The 21,968-nt window shown below is 44.8% G+C and overlaps 1 protein-coding gene across 2 annotated transcripts in view; it reads left to right on the forward strand.

The window, feature by feature from the left end:
• The first annotated feature begins 5,922 nt into the window (after positions 1 to 5,922).
• LOC119650921 (disintegrin and metalloproteinase domain-containing protein 10) overlaps positions 5,923 to 21,968 on the forward strand; it is a 649,135-nt gene continuing 633,089 nt past the window's right edge. The window contains exon 1 of one of the 2 annotated variants that reach the window (XM_038054147.1): positions 5,923 to 8,112. In XM_038054147.1, coding sequence (XP_037910075.1) covers positions 8,016 to 8,112 — 97 coding nt within the window. In that variant the 5' untranslated portion in view covers positions 5,923 to 8,015. The remainder of the gene's footprint in view (positions 8,113 to 21,968) is intronic. The other variant, XM_038054146.1, reaches the window with a different exon arrangement.

The raw sequence follows: 21,968 nt of genomic DNA on the forward strand, positions 1-21,968 counted from the left end.
AAGTCGTAAGGGATGCGCAGGGAATAGGGAATAGCACCGCGGCGGTCCGGGGTGTGGAAACTTCACAAGCTGTCGGTATCAGATTTATCACTGAATTTACGGCGATGCTTTGGCTTCCGAAATATCCTCCAGCGCGACTCTGCCTGCTCCAAGAGCTTCGACGAATCTCCCGATGTTCACCCTCACGACGTTTCACGTGCAGATAGAGCGCCGGGTTGGTGCACGTCGACAAATAGCGTTAACCACACCGAGTACGATGTAATCGTGGTCACTTGCCCGTCCGTTGATGATGCTAGAGATTTCAACGCAAAAGTTACGTCAGTGATACTTTCTTCTCGAGTGCTTGGTCCGGTATTGCTCGCTGAATGGCTGCAGGATCCGGATCACACTACATACGCCCTAGCCCTTCCTAGTTCCGCCTCCTCAATGTCTCGCAGGCGATGATGTAGCTTAAAACGTGATGTGTTTTTCCAGCGTGTTCAAGGAGTTCGATATACAAGAAGGTTTTTCGTCATTTCTGAAGCTGGTAAGGGTGACGGCATATTCCCTATGGTTTATGACGAACGAAAATGGATTTATCTCTTCAAAAAAGGACGATAGAAGTAGACTGCAGATTTTTCGATTGGTGGAAAAAGCTGAATTTGGCAAAGACATCGAAGACGTGGCCAAACAACACCTTCCCCCCTGCCTGTACTTTTAGGATGAACTTAAGGGGGGTTTCCGGATATTACTAACTGTGAAGATATCGGAATGAGATGTATTTTGAGTCGCGAAAGAGAAAGCGGCCAGATGCGTTGATTATAAAAACAAGCGAAAATTTTGGGGACAGTTAAGGCAGACACTTCCCTCCTGGACTTGGGTGAACAGGATAACACGCACGTAGAGTAAGTCTTACGATCTCCATAAGAGGATCGAATCATCACTAAGCAAAGCAGCGGAGGTAAAGGTCAGCCAGGATTCAATGTTGATTGAGTGCAAGGACCTAGATGAGATCACCAAAAGAGCGGAAATCTGCGCCGCCTTTTAAAAACTCAACTTGGACTAGATTCGATCCTTGAGTCCAATGTGGCTACTTAATGCATATGGTGTTACTCGGACGAGCCGAGAGCAGATATTGCCAAAGAGGTGTTTCAAATACCTATAATTTGGACATATTTCGAGAAACTGTTCAAGCAAGCACGATAGGAAGTTACGCCAAAGTTACGGCGTGGAGGGGAATATTGCAGAGAAACACAGGAGAGAAATGTCAGTCATATCGTATCCAACGTTCGAGAAGACAATTTCAGCTTTTCATAAATGAAATTCCTACAGCTGAATTAAAACCATTAAAACCAAACCAACCATGTCAGGCAGCTAGGACCTGCTTTCCCAAAGCGTGCTTGAAAATAAAATTGATGTTGCAATCGTATGTGAATATTACAAAGATCTCCATAGTGGTGTTTTTATGTCAGACAGAAGCAGAAAACCAACATAGACAAGGGTAGCTTCCTCCAAACTACAATTTTAAGTTTTCAATGTAAATATATATTTCGGGAGCAATTTACCCCTTTCATCAGTACAAAGCTACTAAAGATAATTGCGATTATACGGTTCAATCTAAGCATCTCCAATGACAGGTGAGCGGGGAATATACTTACAGCGACCATCAGTTTATTATCTTCCAGTTGGAGCATAGGGCTGGAGCAAAACGTATCAAGAAAACTGCAGTAGTAGATAAAACATCCATGAAACTTGACAAGCAAATGTTTGGAGAAATACTTCTGCAAGAAGCGATGTCAATAGGAAACGCAGAAAAAAAGGTGACGCAAGCTCATAGAAGGATACAAAAAGCATATGACGCTTTCGTGACATGCGGCACTGTGCTCAAGAAACGAATGCCCAACTTAGATGAACTTCGCAAAGTTTACCTCAAAGCCAGGGGATACAGTTAACGTAGCAGAAATCAGCATGAAGCTGAAGAGTTGCATAACCGAAGTAAGAAGACGAGGGGAGAACTGCAAGCAGCCATCCAGGAAGCAGACTCCAACCCATGGGGAAGTGTATATAAAGCAATCATGGCAGAAGAAACAGAAGCTTTTCCTAATCCCAAAGCCAAATAAACCTTTGGGTGTTCCTTCGTCTTATAGGCCTATATGCCTATTAAAAGGCGTTGGCAAGCTTTTCGAACAGAGCATCTACGATAGACGTACACCGATCACGGAATCTCATATAGGCAGTTCGGATTCCGAAAGACAAGATTTACTGTCAATGGAGTCAATATTTTTTTAACATGAGGACTTCCTCCCTTTCTTCTCTTTGGCCCTGCAAAACCTTTATAGGGACATCCTGTAAATAATAGCCTGAGGATGTCAAAGATCGGAGGGAACCTCATGGCCCCCCCTCTCAATAACTATCTGAGGCAGAGGAAGCAATGATCGGGCCTGTGATCCCTCTCTTCCCTCTCGATCGCGGCACTCGAGTCCAGAGGCGTTTTTTTACTTTCCAAGTTCAGCTCGCGTTCTAGTTTTTTCGTTAGGCCGTCGCCAATTCCTTCGTTTGATAACAAACATTTCTAGATTTCTAGATACGGTGTGAACTCACGCATCGGTATAGACACGTTAATTTTGTACTAATGGATCAAGGAAGAATCAAAGAGCTTAAAAGACCCCTCCCCCCCGCCCCATTCTCGAGCCTGGCTAGCACAGAGGCGTGCAAGAACTTGTCAACCGAGCACTTTGATGGAGCTTCAGTCTTTGCGGGGGGACCTTCACGGTCAATTTTGCCAACTTTTTAGGTTTCTGGGATAACTCTTCCCTTTGTCTTCAGCCACTCAGGATGATCGTCTGATCCTCCAATTTTCCTTTAAGTTCATTACAGGTCTTGGCCTAAAGACGCTGGTCTAGTGCTCGCAGAGCATAAAACCAAGGTAGTTTTGATCACTCAGCGAAGGAAGCAAACATCGATAAAAGTCAGAATTGGCGAACACGTCATACATTGGCAACCAATGCTTAAATACCTAGGAGTGATCGCTGATCAAAGACTAACATTCAAACGCCATCTTGAGAGTTTGGTAACAACGGCTTCTAGGGTTGCTACATTGTTGGCAATAATGTTACCGAATAAAGGTGGTCTAAGGCACAACCGTCGACTTCTTATCTCGAGAGTTATCAGCTCAATCTTGTTTTATGCAGCTCCAGTCTGGGCATCGGCATTAAAGCTAGAAGCAAATAGAAGAAAAATCGCAACCCCATATCGATTGAGTGCAATGCGAACGTCGTGCGCTTACTGTACATAAGACGAAGCAACATGTGTGATAGCAGGCATGATCCGCATCGACATCTTGGCAAACGAGGGTCGACGCCTCTATGACTCACCATATGCAATCGGCGAGGCCTGCACCTGTCGTCGGCAATTAACCCGAAGTGAACCGATTTTGGAGTGGCGAAGGAAATAGGATGATTCAACTAAAGGACGCTGGATTCATAGGATTATTCCAGAGGTCTCAAAATGGATCAAACGAAGGCACGGTGGAGTTCGCTACGACCTGACTCAATTCCTAAGCGGGCGCAGAGGGTACCGTGCATACCTTTATCACTCCGGGCGTGACGACTCTTCATATTGCCCATCATGCGAGGTGTCTCCGGAGGATGCGAAGCATATTATTTTTAACAGGCCCAGGTTCGCCGGTTATCACCCGAGAATATCTTGAATGAAATGTTAACCTCTGAAAAAACTTGGAGAGCGGTAGAAAAATTCATGAAGGCGATCCTGCTGAAGAAGGAAGAGGATCGGAACAAAGTAGTAAATAACGGCACAAGCCGCAGTTCGTAACTGATGCTGCCCCACGACGTAATACCGAAGTGGCAGTCCCGCGGGGTAAGCGAAGGAGGTAGTTTTGTTGAGTAAAAGTTTCACGTAATCATATGGTAGGAGCTAGCGGTAGGTTTTTAACCTTTGCACTTTCCAACGCCAAAAAAAAGACAGATATCGAATCGATTCTAATAAGGTTTTGTTTCACACAAAACCTTAAAAAAGAATGGCTGGCGATTTCATCCAGAGCAGAAACAATTCGTCAGACGCTGCCTCACTTCCGCATAGGATGGATTCTATCGCATAGGAAGTCCTCGTACTACGTTAAACATTTCCTTATTCATTATTCTGTTAAGGGAAAGTCCCACCGCGTCCTTGGAGAACTATTGTGCCCCTTTTACTGGTTATGGTGTACCTATTGATCATAGTATCTCAAGCAGGCCTATAACCGTTAGGAACTTTAGTATGTTCCCTACTTCCAGATCTTTCAGCTTTGCATCTGGTATTAAGTGTTCTCCAAGATTCCTCGACTTACTTTGCAGAAGTGCCGGACACTGTCCCAGGACGTGTATAGAGATTTCGTCATACTCCTCACAAAACCTGAAGGCAGTGTCCATAGATATCCCTAGCTTCCCTACGTGACAATTCAACCGACAATGACCAGTGAGAATTCCGTTTCCGATCCCACGGAAGGGTTCTGACCCGTGTAAAGGCGTCCCTGCTCCCTTCTTGGCTAGTTCGTCCGCTGCTTCGTTGCCTTCCAACCCAGCATGGCCTGGAACCCAAAGTATCCAGACCTTGTTGAACGAGCCGAGTGTATTCAGTCTCTAAAGGCATTCCCATAAAAGTTTAGAGTTCACCTGGTTGGACCTAAGTGCCTTGATCGCTACTTGGCTATCGGTGAGAATAGCTATGTTCTGCCCCCTATAGTTTCTTTGCAGATTAAAGGAGGCACATTTGTCTATGGCGTATATTTCCGCCTGGAATATGCTACTGTACCTGCCCATTGGCTCAAAGTACATTTTCATTGGACCAATGACACCGACATCCACTCCCTCTACTGTGAGGGATCCATCAGTGTACCAAGTAATCAGTGGCTGGTTTAAGCCGTATGTCGCAGCCACACTCTCCCAGTTTGCCTTGTTACTCCAACGTGTTTCAAACTTCTTATCGAAGTGAATCCTCGTTGTCATGTTATCCCTTGGTATCAGTAATTCGGGATACTGCCGAAGAATATCAATCTTCCATCAGTTTAGGCAGCTTCCCGCCTCACTGAAACTGCCGGCGATCCTGAATATTGCCCTTTTTGCCTACATAAGTAATCAAAGTATTATAGTATCTTCAGGCTGCGATCCCATTTTTTCCTGCTATGGATCTGCAAGTCATCAGAGCCCTTGTGGCTTTCCGACATGTGTTTTCCAGAGTAGTTTTCCTTGCTGAAACATTTTTTTGTTCCACGGTAAAATGACGCAGTTTCCATTCCAGAGCATTTTTCTTGGGCTGTGGTGATCCATTGTTGTCCTTATACACGCCTTTGGCTGCGTTTAACATAATTCCCGCTATATTTTTTCAATTCGACACAGAACGCCATCTCTGAGTATATTAGCTCGTCGGAAGCGAGTTTCCACACCGCATCATGTTATGGCTTACCCGCATCGCTGCGCAAGTGTTGTGTTGTGTGCAGACCTGCAGAAATACCAGTCATCAGCTGATGTTTACTCATAACACCAACACAAGCGTATGCTGTGTGTTGCTAGCCACCATTCTCACCTGTGCCGCTGCTGCTCGCTCGTTCTTCCACCTGGAATGGGCTCGTGGGCGATGTTAGTTTCTTACTTGAGTTATATGGACGCGATGCGTTCCTGAAAAAGAAGAGATTTTTAATGGTTTCTGATATGCAGACTTGGAAATGTTATGCTTTCCAAAACAGCTGTAGGTGAAGTGGACCATGGAGAAATCTCGCACCTGCGCAAGAACTTTGTTGCTTCATGGTACCATCTCGTGAGCGGCTGAAGTTCAGCGTATGCTTCCATCGTTGCGCTGAGGTGGCGGTGGAGCATGGAGGCATGGAATCCGCAGGAGAACGAAGAATTGTTTTCAAATCGTGGAAGGCAAAGTCGCAGCCTCTCTCAGCGATTTTCAGTCAAACTTAAGCTTTCGGTTGGTTCGTTTGTAGGTGGAGGACACGTTTCCGTCGGGCGTACGTCTCTAGTTTTTGGTGTGTTTTGGTGCGTTCTCGTCCTCTCGGGTCACTGGTCGCCTTCAGTTTTCGGATTACGGTAGTTTTTAAGTTTCGTAGCGCTCCTCCACTCGAAGGAAGGAAGTTCCTGCGGTTCGAGCGTGTTATTTTTTCCATAGAAGAGGGTTTCTGGGATAGTCCCCGTAACGAAATTGCCTCGTAACTGCGGAAGTGAATAGAAAATCGCGTCCGGTAGCGCTCAGCGAGAACACCCTCGTGAACAGTCCCATCGCGGTGTCGTGTCCCTGGGTTGGATGGTCGCGCTTCGGTTGGCGTAACTGCCTTGTCGCCAGCGAACCTCGTCATTGTTGTCGTATGCCATCAGCAGGAATGCATGCAAGATTCCAAGGAGACAGCATAAAGATAATTCGCAATCACGAAAGTCAGTAGAGCGGAATAGCAGAAGCTCGGTCCAAGGTGGACTAGAACGACGGCAGCCTTTTGTTTACCAGCAACTCACCAAGTGCGACGGCGGGTGGGAGTCAAGAAGTCAAATCCAGCGACGTCGAGCCCCAAGCGGGTCCCAAACTCTCGTTCCCCCGCAGCGCCGTCTTCTGCTCATTTCTTTTGGTTTGTTTTCATTTTGCCGTCTTGGCTCCGAGAACCGGAATCCATCGGCGCCCCAGCAGCGGTCGCCATACGAGGCACATCAGCCACTGACCAGTTGGACGGGTTTTCCCGTCAGCCGTCTCGCAGTTCGAGGGCCCGGAAGAACTCGAAACTGGGTCCCGGCAAAGGTGCAAGCACGAATGCACCGCAAAATAATTAGCCAAAGGTGAAAACGGCCGTTCGCTCCGGAATGCACTTCTTGGCTGACATTTCCGCTGCAGACGAGTCGCTGGAGCCACTGTCGTGTGCGAGCTTCTGCGGGGGCGACATCCACCTCGCCTCCACCGCCGCAACCCTTCCAACTGCCACCTGGCCTGAGTGCGAGTCGCAAATCGTGTCCAACATGTGCTTCGGCGGACGGTAGTGCGCGGCTGCCAGTATGCATGAAGTGCGCGGATTCTCCCTTCGTCAGCGAGCTCGAGCTCCATCCCCCATGCAGTAGTCAAGAGGACAAAATATTTTCCGAACACCCGACCAGCAGTCAGTTGTCAACCAGCAATTGTTGCTGCTTAATGGGACTCTACTGTGAAAGCGACTTTGCGCTGCTCCCTCGACGGAAGTTTCGCGAGAACAAGCGGGACAAGGACCCGAAGTCGAACTCTTCCCTGATCAGAAACACAACAAACCGACCCCGAGCAGAATTTAGCACTGAATCCGCGGGAAATTTCGTTGCGTTTCCGCTTCCCGGAGCACTTCCGTTAGCGTCGTGTATTCACAAAATTCGCGATCATCGTGAACGGTTCACCGTTTGAATTTGAAATTCGATCTTTTGGCGCCAAGTTGGTTCGTTACTGGGGGGTTCGATGCGAAATTGTGCGTTTGGAGTTTTTAGTGAATTAGAAATTGTCTCGAGTGTGCAGTTGATGTGTTTTATGCTAGTGGAAGTGGTCTCTGAGTGTCTGTCTCCGTCTCCTATCTGTGCAAGTTCCAAGTCAATCCTTTGTTCGTTCGTTACTGCGAATTATCATAGAACGTAAGCTGCCTCTTTCCGGTGTTTTTTGAATAAAACTGTGTTCATTGTTGTGCTAGAAGCGATGTCGTGTCCCTCATGAAATCCATACTAAGTCCTACCACAACAGCTAATCAAAATTAATGTCTCTAAGCCAGAATAGCCAGAATAGTCAGTAGAAGTAGAATAACAAGTCAATAAAATCCCCGCCCTGAATGGTGTGATGATATTCAAGATCCCAGTCCGCGAATTGCATGAATACAAGTTCCCAGTTTGGCCATAAGATCAAATCATTCGCTGCGTCTCTTATTGCACGTTTGTTGGTGATGTCATTGATCGATAGTTACGATAACCACCAAAGTCATCAAGGATATCGACACGATCGTCACTGTCGCGTTTACTGCTCCTGCCACGATTGCTCCAGCCACCATGAATTGGATACTGATTGGATTGTGTGTCCTTTTGGCACAACAGAAACAGAACCAGGCCAGTATCTATGGCATGGCGAATCCTATTCAGAATCAAGGTAAGAATTTGAAGTAAATTTTAGAGCATGGTCTCGTTAAACTTTTGAAGATCTCACACTGAAGAAGGTCACAAATGGTTCCCGAAATACTGTATACGAGTATGCGATGGGAAAAAAAAATTTCACCAAAAATTGAACCATCGAATGGTTTTTATTTAAAAGATTAATTAACAAACATAATGATCGACAATGTGATGCAATATAGTATTGACGAAGGGAGCAAGTGATTCCCGAAATATCGGTATATGCAAATACAATAAATAACACTAGCGGAAATGTAAAAACACTTAATTATTAGGTTGTTGAACATGAAAAGATTGATTTGGTACAAACATTTGAAACGACTGTAAAGCTTAAAAAAATTTATTTAATTAATCAAAATAGGTGCCAGTCGATTCAAATCACTTCTCTCAACGAGATACAAGAGCATGTATGTCAGTTTCGTACGAGTCCAATTTTCGCGTTATGATAAACTCGTCGAAGACAACTTTCATGGCCTCTTCATTCCTAAATCGTTTTTCCGCCAAAAAAATGATTCAAATGCTTAAGAAAGTGGTAGTCGGTTGGCGAAAGGTCCGGTGAATATGGCGGATGAGGCAGAGTCTCATACTGCAATTCGTTCAACTTTTCAACCGTTGTTCTGGATACATGAGATCGTGTATTGTCGTGAAGAAGTACCACACCATCTCTGTTGACTAACATCGGCTGTTGAATACTCAATTTTTGGTGCGTTTCCTCGAGTTGGGCATAATATTTCTGTGCATTTATCGTTTCCCCAGGTGCCAAAAAAGAGTAGTGGATAACTCCAGCTGTAGACCACCAAACAGCCACAATTATCTTCTTCGGATGGAGGCTCGGTTTTGGCATATGCTTCGGTGGCTATTCTGTGCAAAAAGGGATCGCTTCTGTTGCGGGAGAGTAAAGAACTGCAAATTTCCATTCGAAGCGCCATGTTTTGCTCCGTAAGGGCATGCGGAATTCATTTGCCGAGCTTTTCCACCTTTCCACCTTTGCAAATACCGGGAAACTGTCGTATAGTGTAAGCCCAGTTTCTCTGCAATGTCTCTTACAGACTGACGTGTGTCGGATTCGACTAGCAAACACAGCTCGTCGTTGTCAATCGATGGTCCTGGATGTCCACGTGGTTCACTTTGAAGGTTTACGTCGCCTGACCAGAATTTTCCGAACCACCGCGGTGTGGTTCGTTCGCTTACCGTATCAGCTCCAAATGCGCTGTTAATGCTCCTGGTCGCCTCCGTTGCTTTATGACCGAGTTTGAATTCAAACAGAAAAAGTATTCTTGGCTCTTTTCCATCCTTTTTTCCTTTCTATTCCCTGTTATCCTAACGATGGTCAAAACTGAAATAACTCCTTCATTAAATGTAGGAGTATTCATACTTCATTATCTGACACCAACAGCGCCAACTGGTGGTGGTTTGACGCAGCAAAATCACAACTAACTTCACTTGATTGCCAAATCGACCATTTCATGTGCAACAACTTAATATTTCGAATAAAATCACTTTTTTAGCTCCAATTCTGTTTTTGGCTTCGATCATGGTCCCTAAATTCATTTTTTTTAAGCTCTTGGTTGTTAATGATCGGGAGCTGGCGTCTGGGCAAGGAACCCTGGGTTCGAATCCCAAGTCAGTTCAGTGTCTCTCTGTTTGCTTATCGCACCCAATTTACTAGCAATTGGTCTACTGTCACGAAATTTTGTGCAAGTAGTTTTATAATCTCTGAAAGGTTCCCATATATGGAATATACTCATGGAAGGCCCTACATTAACATATATCACTTTAGATATCAGTTGGAACGAAGAGGTCACAAACTACACCTCTTTTTACCAGACAACTATTTCCTTCGAGGAGTTTCTGAATCCGTTAGGCTCGTTTTCCCTATTTTGATGTATACCTCGCTGGCGATATGTCCGTAGGGGCATTTTGAGGAAAACGTACAAATACGTTGACGGTTGGTCGAACCACAGAGGCAAACTTCCAATTATTTATGTTTTTGGCCTTGGTCAGACCTTGGGGATGTCGTTCCAATATCTAGCTGACTGCTTTCATCTAATGGTCTTGTTAAAAAGTCTTACATAGACAGGTTGTTGTCGACATTGAAAGTCTAGTCTCTTCTTTTCAGTGAATTCTATCTTCATTCCGGGATTTGGTCGTGGCAGGGTATACCTGATTTGCTCCTTTTGTTTGTTGATATGCTCTCAGGAACGTTTCAGATGGTAGGAGATGTTCTCCAGTAGAAAACCTTTTCAACTGTGCTGGTTTTAAATTTGCTTGGAATGTTTGTCCAGTGGAACAGTATCAACCAAAGATCATTCTTACTGTCGCTTTTTCTGTTCGTGATTCGTCTAGCGTTTCTAGTTTCTATTGCTTGCGTTTTGATCCCTTCCCTTTGGGCGCTGAGGCGATGAAGTAGAACTCTCAGATTTTGCTCAAGTGTGCCATAAGCTCTGCAGACCCGAATAGGATTCTCATGCCAGCTAAAATTTCCTTTCTAGGTTACAATCAAAGTCCGAGCAAAAGTGACGAAAGGTGGAAAGGAGGGATTTCCATTGGGTTTGGGCGCTCGAAATAGAAATTTCAATGCAAAGAATAGTTGGTATAGAGACCCGCACAATTTGAACCTCAGTGCCCGATTTTTGGGTATTTTTGCCACTCCAGGCCGGATTTCCTCTCTACCGCTCCCGTTGCTTTAAGAATTACGAGAAATTTTTTTTTGTGATTTGTGGTTTTCGTACTCAGGCAAAGTTAAGTATTTTATATGACTGCATGGGTGTTTTTTTTCGGTGCTTTATACATGTTTCACATTCCTAGATATGATGCGAGATTTTGGGTGGTATTCTCAACGAGGCATTATCTGCCCTATACACAAAAAGGGGGATATCATCCAGTGTAGCAATTAAAGAAGTATCACGTTACTGAGTACCATATATAAGATACTCTCCGCTATCTTGCTAGACAGGATAGCCCCATACGCCCAGAACATCATTGACCCATATCAAAGAGGCCTCACTCCAGGTAGATCAACAACAGATCAGATTTTCTCTCTACGGTAAGCCATCGAGAAACTGTTGGAATATGGCCATTAGTTGCACCAACTTTTCATCGACTTTGAAGCCGCCTATGATAGCACAGTCAGGTTAAAACTGTACACGACCATGAGAGAATTCGGTATCCCGACGAAATTGGTAAGTCTGACTAGGCTGACCCTGACCAATGTGCGAGGCCAGATAAAAGCAGCAGGATCATTCTCGAGATCTTTCAACATCAACAATGGTCTACGATAAGGGGATGCCCTATCATGCGTCCTCTTCAACCTGGCCCTGGAGAAAGTGATCCGTGTGTGTGTTTGAGGTGCGGGAGAGGCAAAGTCTCTGAGAACTCAGACCTTAGTGGTCCATTGTACTCGATTCCCCCGTCTAACGGATTATCCCGGATTCGTTGCGCAAGGTTTCCATTAGTGGATGTAATGCTATCCGCTGCAGTTGGAGCGCATCAGCACCAAAAATCTGATCTCTGATGCATCCGTAAGCGGGGCACTCACATAGAAAATGTTCCGTGGATTCCGCTTCCTCATTACAGGATGGATACGTATCATCTTGGATAATTCCTATTCTGAACATATGCCCAGCTAGTGAATTATGTCCAGTCAGAATGCCCACAATACTTCTGCAAGTTTTCCTGCTTTTTGACAGGTTAAACTTTGCAGTATGTTTGTTTGGTTCTGACAGGAAGAATTTGGTCTGTCTAGCAGCATTAAGGCTTCGCCACCTGTCATTATGGGAAGCTTGTTCCCAGGTTTTGATAGTAGCATCAGTCAATTGCTGGTTCCGGTCCGGGTATGGGGAAAGTTAAAGCCTCTTTTGCTAAGGCATCCGCGATTTCGTTTTCCTCTATACCACAATGACCAGATACTTAGAGTAAATCAACCGTATTGAATCGAGAAACAGAATTCGATCGGTTTCTACATTCCTGAACGATTTTTGAAGTGATCAAAGTACTACTCAACGCCGTCAGTGCAGCTTGACTATCGCTACAGATTGCTATGCGCCTGACCTTCAACTGCTCGTCAATCATCCAGGTTGCCGTCCTTAGGATCGCATACACTTCCGCCTGAAAGACCGTTGTGTATTGTCCCAAAAGAAAAGTCCACTTATCGTTTTTATTACAGATAGACTCCTGCTCCAGAACCATTTTCTGCCTTTGAGGCATCGGTGCAGAAGACGTCAGTGCATCCTGACACGCATTCTTCTGGTTCGTCCCAGTTTTCTCTCCGTTTTAAGATAACCTCATATCTTCCACCAAACAGATGTATGGGGATCTGAGAATCGGAAGGCATTACGAAAACTAGATTCAGTTCTCCCAATGACTCTTCCGATGCTTTGTGCGTTCCACGTCCATTGTTTTCCCATAGATCTAATTGAAGTAGTCTATGAGCTGCTCTCATTACAGTGCTCTGAATAAACAAAGGGCTACAAATTGAGAAATGCATTCGGTACTGCGCCGAATGTGGTACTCATGACACTGGCGATACCCAGATACATAGTTCTTTACAGTGTGGCTAGTTTACAGCGAAAATTCTTCTGTTTCACCTTAACCCACCACACTACGGATGCATAAGTGAACATCGGCCTAATGATAGCAACATATATCCACATTACTACCTGAGGTGTAAGTCCCCATGTCAAACTAAATGTCCGCCTACACAGCCTATAAGCTGTGAGAGCTCGTTTCATCTTTACCTCTACATGTTTATTCCAAAGAAGCTTCTTGTCTAGGAAAACTCCCAGATATTTCACTTCGTCGGAGAGTTCAAGGGTTGTACCCCTCATCTCGGGAAGGCAAAGACCATTCAGTTTCCTCCTTTTTGTAAATAATACCATTGTGGTTTTATTTGGATTTACTGAAAGTCCATGTCTGAGACACCAACTGTCAATCAAATCAACGATGCGTTGTGTATTTCTACACACCATTCCGAGATCCCCACCAACAGCCAGCACAGCCACGTCATCCGCATAAGCTTGAACGTATATTGGCAGATTTTGCAGTTCGCATAGTAGCGAGTTGATCAGCATACTCCACAGGAGTGGCGGTAGCACACCTTTTTCAGGGCAGCCTTTCGTCGCTTCCGTTGTTAAGTAGCGATCAACACCCACTTCAGCATACGGCAATCTCTGCGTTAACATAGCGTAGATCCACTTTATTAGAGTTTCGTCAACACCATGCTCTCTGGCGGCATCACAGAGCTTTTGGAAAGGCGCACACTCAACAGCCCCTTCGATGTCCACGAACACCCCCATCGCGTACTCACCCTTCACAGTTGCATCCTCTATCTTTGAAACCAAAGAATGAAGAGGAGACTCACATGTTCCACGTTGGTAAGCATGTTTGCTTTCATTTAGGGGTGCGATTTTACCGCCTTCTCGCGAATGTGACGTTCAACCAGTCTCTACAGACATTATGATCTTAGGCTGATTTGCCTGAAGTTCTTCGGATTAGAATAGTCATCTTCCCAGGCTTTGGTATGAAGACTACCTTCACCTTCTGCCAAGAAGAAGGCACGTAGCCCACAGCAAGACATCCTGGAAAAATATTTCTTAGAAGTAGCTCTAAGTGCTCTATACCCCCATTTAGCATTGCTGGTAGGTGCTTTGAAGTGTTCAAATGATAGTATAGCAGTTCTCGCTTTTTCATTGGTAACAACCGCTTTCGCAGTGTCCCAATTCCCCTTGTAACACTTTCGTGCAGAAACCGTCAATTCTCTTCTTCCCACTTCTGCGACCTGTTTTCTCGGGTGATGTACTTCCAAGAGAGTCTGTATTGACTCAACTCTGGAGTTCGCGAAAGTACTATCCAGGTTTTTTAAGAGAGTCCAACTTGGCCGACTCATCCTTATTAAGGACTCTGCACAACCTGGAAGTCTCACTTTCACCTTTCAGTCCCTCACAGTATGCTCTAAAAGAGTCTCGTTTCGAAGGTTTTATGAGCTTCTTATATTCACGCTGTGAGTTCCGGAAGTTTAGCCAGTCTTCATCGTTATTGCTTTTGCAAGCACGGTTTAAAAGTCTTCTGGTTGATTTCCTGACTCTCTCCAGTTCTCGGTTCCATCATGGAACCGTTTTACCACTTTGGCCTCGGGAAATAGGACAAGCCTCTTCAAAGCACTCTAGTGATTCGTGATGCTGAGGTAAATGCAAGGAGTACGATCCTCTTTAAGTCCACCCAACTACTGGCCTATGTTGACGATATCGACATCATGGGAAGAATCACCCGAGACGTACAAACTACCTTCATCCAGAAGGAGCAGGCGGTAATTGGCGCGAGATTTTGGGTTGCACATCAATGAAGGTAAGACAAAGTATGTGGTGGCAACGTGAACATCAAAAACCAACCAACCAACAACATCACACCGCACTGGTTAAACAGGAAGAATAAAGATAGGAGACTACAACTTGGAGACCGTTGGGAATTTCTCCTATCTAGGGTCACAAATCACAACCGGTAACAGCTATGATGGTGAAATCCGCGCATTGTTGTTGTCAGCCAACAGAGCCTATTTCAGCTTACAAAAACTATTCCGCTCGAAACCTGTCACCATAGGGTCAAAGCTCTTACTGTACAAGACAATGATCTTATCAGTCCTCATGTATTCCTCGGAGACTTGGGTTCTTAGCAAGAAGAATTGCAAACTCTTGGCCGCGTTCGAGAGAAGAATCCTCCGAAGAATTTTTGGCCCCCTACATGAGGATGGACGATTCCTTAGCCTACATAACGACGAAATCTATGAGCGTTAGGTTGTGTATAAAATCCGGCTCAATAGGTTTCGGTGGGCGGGTCACTTAATCCGTATGGATGAGGTGATCCAGCCCGAAAAGTCTATAAGGGTAAAATCTATGGTAGAAAAAGAAGACCAGACAGATCATTCCTAAGATGGAGCGATCGCGTAGGTCAAGACGCCAAATAGCTTTTAGGGATATCGAATTGATGGAGCTCGCTGCAAAACGGGGATGTTTGGAGTTCCTTATTAAGGCAGGCCTAGACCGGATACTGGTTGTTGCGCCGTTGATGATGATAATTTTATTGGCTGGTCTGAGACGTGCCCTGCCTATCTGATATTATCTTCTGCTGATCCTGATTTGATCAGGTTCTCGTTCTTTTCTTTCTTGCTGCCTACCTTTGCCTCTCTAGGGCGTCCTTCAGACTTTTACCCAGGAGCTTTTTTATTTTTCTTTTGTAGAACAAGATATCTGGTAGATCCCATTTTCTCCCAAAAATCTTTTTAAGGCTTAATTGATTTTTGGAAATCATTTCCATTCCCACCCTGACAAAAAGTAATTTTAGTTTGCGAGTTGCCGAGTAGGTCGAACCCCATTTTCCTTTTACATCCCAGCTTTTGGTTTTGGTTGTAGTGAGTAGTTAGATGTTTTTATTACGTCCGTTTCCTTTTCGGGTTTACTAATATGGTGGTAAAATTGTTTAGTGAGTGGAAGGGAGAGCATTGTGCTTATTATGGAATGGATGGTGCCATTTTATGTGCGAAGCAATGGCTGAAATCGTTTGTGTTCATCCACGTAGAGTCTGTAGGTGTTTTGTATTCATCAAATTCTAGCGAACTCCGGTTGTTGATGGTAGAGGGATCAAGGGAGGGAAGTTCTTTGTTCTTCTATACTCGTCTCCATGTGCTCGAGGAGGGTGGTTGGACCCGAGTCTGCATGGGACTCATCTGAAGTGGCACTGACCATGAAGGCTCATCGGAGATTATCTGGTACAATGGCAATCGGGATGGCCTCTGAGGGCATATGCTCCAGGACAACTCTTGGAGGAAGTGTTCTCGGCTCGGTTATTTGCGGTTGGCCTCTTTGTGGGAGTTTCATGGTGGTTGTGGGTATGCTTACATCGCCGGCAAAGCTCCTCGGAGCTTAAGCGAAAACAACTCGGGTGCCGTAACCCTTAGTTGCCGCAGAGATGTTAGATAGGCGTTGCATCCATTGGTATGAATGCTGAGCCTGCACTCAGTATAAACCAGTACCGCTGTGTCAGTCATGGCGGAGCTCTGATTGTGCTCTCCAAATCAATCCGCGTCCGAAGAGGACCAATACATGGCAGGTACCCACGTTAAACCCTCAGGACTTTTTTCTACAGTTGGGGGGTGCTGTCTTGTGTACTAGACAGACCCGAATCTACACTGGGATTCACTTGAAGTGACTTTTGCCACGAAGCTCTACCAGAGGTTGTTTGGTGCTATGGAAATCGAAGTGGCCATCTAAGATGGTATACTCCAGGTGAACTCCTGGGGGATGTGCTCTCGGACTGGGTATTAGCGGTTGGCATGCTTGTGGAAGTTTCAAGATGGTAGCTCCTTGTGGGCTCAAGCGTGGAGTTGCGCTGTGCAACTCAGGGGCCGTATTCCTCAATTGCAGCAGAGGTGATAGATTGGCCTCGGTGAGCAGCGCTCTCCTGTAATTAAAGAGTATGGCTCCTGAGTTGTACAGCGTATATATGCCTATATATGGTTGCCTTTCACGCTTTGGTGATCTATAGCGCGTCAACCACACCTACACGCCATCGGCCACGGTTGCCTGAAATGCGCTTCAGCTTCCCCCGCGACTTTCCGAGACGCTCGCACTCCTCCTCTACTTTTCTGCGCCAAGTGCTCTTGGACGGCATAAGCTTGGAGTGCGTTCCGAATCCAACAACACTCCTAAAGGAATTGAACGGTGGATTTTACCGGCTTAAGAGGAGTCTATAGCGAACGCATACCCCAGGGTTGAGCAATGATCTAGGCATGACTGTTAACAAAATTCTCTTTCCGAGTCTGCGTGTGACCTTTTCTCACTCAGGATTTACTAGTCGACGAATTGCGGTAATGGATTTCCTTGTAGTCTGCTTTTTGTCACTCAGCCTTCCAAGGTCTTCCTTTACATGTTCTAGAATAATTTAAGCTAATATTTTTACGACAGGAGGGTGTTCTTCTTTGTGACCGTATAGATCACTTATTTTTGAAGTTATCGTCTGAGTATTTGACACCTTATGAGATCAAGATTTTTGACAACTGTTTAAATTATATGGTTAGGTTGACAACTTCAGAAAATTAAACCAGGAGGTCATTGCTAGAGTATAATTATGAATCGGGTTCAAGACTAGATGATGCAATTAACAAAGTAGGTAATATCCGGACATCGATTGGTCCAGGGAAGGCTATTATCCGTGTGAATTCAGTTAACTTTGTATCAAGAGTCAGGAAAGGGAAATTAGTTCTGGTTAAATTTTTCCGATAGGATAATGTCTAGGTGTTTCTCCATAAAGAGAAACTTAATTGCTAAATTACTGGTTCTTTCTTACACGTTCCATGTACCATAACGTACGTCGATGGGTAGTAATGGCTTATACCATATCGACTTATCCATGAGGGTACCATTAACACAGCTTAGCACGCAATATACCACACCTCAAGAGAAAGAGTGTGTGGGCAGGAAGGTAGTAGTCTAGCAGCAGATACCTGGTCTTTGCGTTGCTGATGGTTGTTTCATCTAAATCTTTTTCCAGCTACGATTCTGCTTCGGCTCCATGGATTGCTTGATCACTTCCACTTCACATGCACAATTACTGATACAAAGTCGTTGCTAATATGAAATGGCATCGACTGATTTGGCGATGATCTTCAGTTGTCCAAAAAGATAACCACAACTGCCTTTTCTAGCCGATCAGATACTACTCCCAAGTATTATCTCAGATACATTTCCCAGGTGATATGTATGTGAATTCCGTTACTGGTTTTGGTGGAAATGCGCTGAACAATCTGTTGCGCTTGGATCTGGAAAAGGTCAAGTAGCTAAAAGCGCTAACCGCCGCCAATATGGTGTGAAGATCATTTGGAGTATTCCGAGAGATCGTCGGCTTCTTCCTACATGCATTCACACGTTTCCAGCTAGACGCTCCCAACTAGGAAGCACTCCATTGTTTGCGGTAACACAATGCAGTCTCTCCAATGATCTTGGGGGGAACTACAAATCGCATTTTCCTATTACTAATGCCATGACATTAATTACAAAGATTCGCCGAGGCTGAAGCTCTGAAGTGGTGAGTGTGATGGAGTGGCTTGAACTGTGTTATTTCCACTTTTGTTGAAATTACACTTTGAATGTTGCTAACTGATTGGTGAATTGGCTTTAGCATTCCGCGAAATAGATTCTGCTTATTTGTTGAGAAAACATCTTAAGATTTTGCTGGGTGTTTTCGGACGAGTGATGCGCGCCGAGATTGGGAAGTGTCTTTGACCTTTCTGAGATTTGAGATTTACAGAGAGGCTGATGATGACCAAGTGTTGGAATTATGTTAATTATATTGACAAAAACATAAAAAGTTCTAAGTTTAGCATCAACTCGTGTTTGTCTATCACTTTAGTTAGTTAGTTTAGTTTACTGGGGGTGCCGCAGCTCCGAGCACTCAGGCCATTGTTAGGCCCATTGTAATATCCCCGTAAATCGCCTATTCAATGGCTTCCCGCGTACGATGTTCGCAGGCTTTAGCGAATTTGAGAACCTTCTCCAGAAGCAGAGAGTGTGCAGATTCTTCATTGAAGAAGACCTCGCCAAGCCGTCTTCGTCTGAGATCTGAGGATGCCGGGCAGCTGCATAAAAAGTGCAGGGCCGTCTCCTCCTCCTTCTCACATTGGTTGCGCATAGCCAAAACTACTACTTCAATCTTTTCCATATGGTAGTTTAAGGACCAGTGTCCCGTAAAAAGCCCTACTAGGGGTTTCATGTCTTTCTTTTTAAGGAACACCAAAAATGCCGCTGTAGTGGCCCTAGGCTCTTTCACAAGGATTTTCGCCTGCCGGCAAGAGTGCTAATTTCTACACTCGGCTGCGTGAATCCTTGCAATTTCACCCTTCAGAGTAGACTTGACAGTGGATGGCCGGATGTCGTGATGCAGTAGGCGAATGCTCCAAAGGCCTAATCAGAGCGATCAGACCCGAGTCTGCACGGGGACTCATCTGAAGTGGCAATTGGTCACGACACCTTACCAGGGGTACACTGCTACCATGGGAGCCGGGATAGCCCCTGGACTCACATACTTCGGGAGAATTCCTGTTGTACATATGTGGGTACAGTTCGGTTATTTGCGGTTGGCCACCTAGTGGGAGCTTCATGGGGGTTGTGGTTACATTGAAGCGAACAGCGACCTTCGGGCCTCGGCGTGGTGTTGCGTTTCAACACGGGTACCGTACTCCTTAGTTCGGTAGAGATTTAGGTAGGTCTTGGATCCACCAGTATAAAAACTAAGCCATGCACTTGGTATAGACTGGTACTGTAGTAGCTTGCTTCAGCGGGGCTCTGATTGTGATCACAAAATCAATCCGTGTCTTAAAAAGACCGTGGGATTAAGTTTCCATGACAGGTACTCACGTTAAACCCCCTAGGACTAACTGTCGGAACAGATTCGAATGGTGCGACCCTTCCACATTTGTCGCAAAGATTCTTCTGCTGCCAATGAGATGGCATATATCTCCCCCTGAAAATTGGTCGTCATTTTTCCGAGGGGTCGGGCCAGTTCTATAATCGGATTCTCCGAGAACACCCTGATCCACCCTCCATGACTGACCCGTCGGTGGAGATTATTAAGTCTGTAATCTGAAAAGACTCATGGCCATTTGTCGATCGTTCTTCTCTTTCGGTGATTACGACAGTATATGTCTTTTCAAAGGCGAATCTGGAAACCATATGATCGGTTGTCATCAGGGCTACTGGATGTTTTTCAAGAAATTTCCAGATAGACGCATGACCGTATAATTGGCCGCCTTTCCACGCCTCAATGGCCTATATGCGTCGTTGGCTTTCCGTTTCACCTCCAAGTGAATGGAGGGTAAATTTAGGATAGCGTCAAGTGCCTTAGTCGGCGTAGTACTTCTTGCTCCAGTAATACTTAGGCAACTAAGTCTCCGAATCTGCATTAGCAGTTTCCTGCTGTTAGCAAAGTTCAGTCTTGGCCACCAGACGATGCATGCATACATCAAAATGGGTTTTATTATGGATGAATATATCCAGTATATCCATTTTGGTGAAAGTCCCCAGGTCTTACCTATTGCATTCCTACAGCACCAGAGCAATCTGCCGGATTTCTGATATTATTCCTGGAATGGTGCTTCCACGTCAACTTGGAGTCGAAATGTACTCCTAAGTACATGACAGTTTGTGCCAGCTGGATTTCCGCCCCTGCTAAGGTGGGTAGCGTATAGCTGCGCCGCCTGACGTTCCTAGTGAACATAGCTAGTCCAGTCTACCTAGCGTTCACCGTAAGTCCATTGCGGAGGCGCTAGCTGTGGATTTCATGCAGAGTTGCATTCAAGCGGTCACATACTGTGTCCGAAAACTTGCCGGTAATTATAATGGCTAGGTCGTCTGCAAATGCTTGCGCGAAGACATTTTTGTCCTCCAGGAGCCACAGTAGGGTATCCATTACAAAGAGCCACAACAATGGAGAGAGAACCTCTCCCTGTGGGCAGTCCCTGAGACATCCTGCTTCAATAGACTTCTGGCCGACCGATATGTGGATTATAAATTGATTATTAGCGGTAAAGTGCAATTATACAATGACTTGGGATAACCCGCAAGTTGGTTTCAAACAGTGGAAGTATTATTTAAGAAGAAGTGACTAGCCTGGCATGTTATGTCAGGGAGACTTCTTTTTGAAGCGAGTTGTAATCTGGTAATGTTTGCTATCTCTTCCCCAGTTTGAGATTTATAGGTTGAATAAAAATGAAGAAGCATTTTCCGTTTTTGGTTCAAAATTATCTTATTATGCAAACACCGCATTTCGGAAACCAACTATTTCTTTATTCAGATTAGTTCCATTCGACAAAATGGACCACTAGGGCCTGAGTGCTCAGAGACTTTCCCTCTCCTCCACCTCATACACGCGTCTGGTTTCCGAAATACGGCATTTGTGCAATAAATTAATTACAGCCATTTTTTAGGAATTTGTGTAAAAACAAAATCTTATTAAAATCGGTTCACTGTCTATCTCTGTGTGCCAGTTCGTCTCTTTGTTTTTTGCTCGAAGTTTAAGGGGGTTTCCATACAAGCGAAGGGTGAAAGCCAATTTTTCCCCGAATATTGTTACGTGGGGTATCAAATGAAACGATTCGTTTAGGAGAGAAATGGAAGGGTCAGAAACTGGTTCTTTATTTTAAGGTTTCATACTCGGAAACTACACATCGAAAATATTAATAAATAGCAGTGCCTCTATGCGGTATCTATATAATACACTTTTGCGTGCCATAATACAGAGCATCATACTGAAAAATTTGGTGTAAATCATGTTTTTATAGCAAAGTTAGCAAAATCTTCAAAAATCTATTTGTTATTGAAAATTCAGAATAAAAATATGAACTTATTATTATTCTGTTAAGGGGAAGTCACATCGCGTCCTTAAAGAACTATTGTACTTCTTTTACTGGTTATAGTGTACCTATTAGCTACATGCAGTATCTCAAGCAAGCGTACAATTAGTAGGAATTTTAGGTCATTTCCTACTTCCAAATCTTTGCATCTGGTATTAAGTGTTCTCCCAGGAGTCTCGACCTACTTTGCGCAAGTGCCACATACTGTCCCCGAACGGGTATAGAGATTTCAACACACTCTGCACAGAACCTGGAGGCAGTACCCGTAGATATCCCTAGCTTTCCTTTTTTTTTTAGCTTATTTTAGTTAGGTCTTCTTCCGTCTACTCGCGGGGTTCGTAACCGCGTCTTCCTCACTTCTTCTGTTTTTCGCAGATTTTCCTGGATTACAGCGATCATGGAATTGATCGCATCCCAGTCTTCCTGACAGGCTACCA

The sequence above is a fragment of the Hermetia illucens genome, chromosome 3 (genome assembly GCF_905115235.1).
Source record: "Hermetia illucens chromosome 3, iHerIll2.2.curated.20191125, whole genome shotgun sequence".
Lineage (NCBI taxonomy): Eukaryota > Metazoa > Arthropoda > Insecta > Diptera > Stratiomyidae > Hermetia > Hermetia illucens.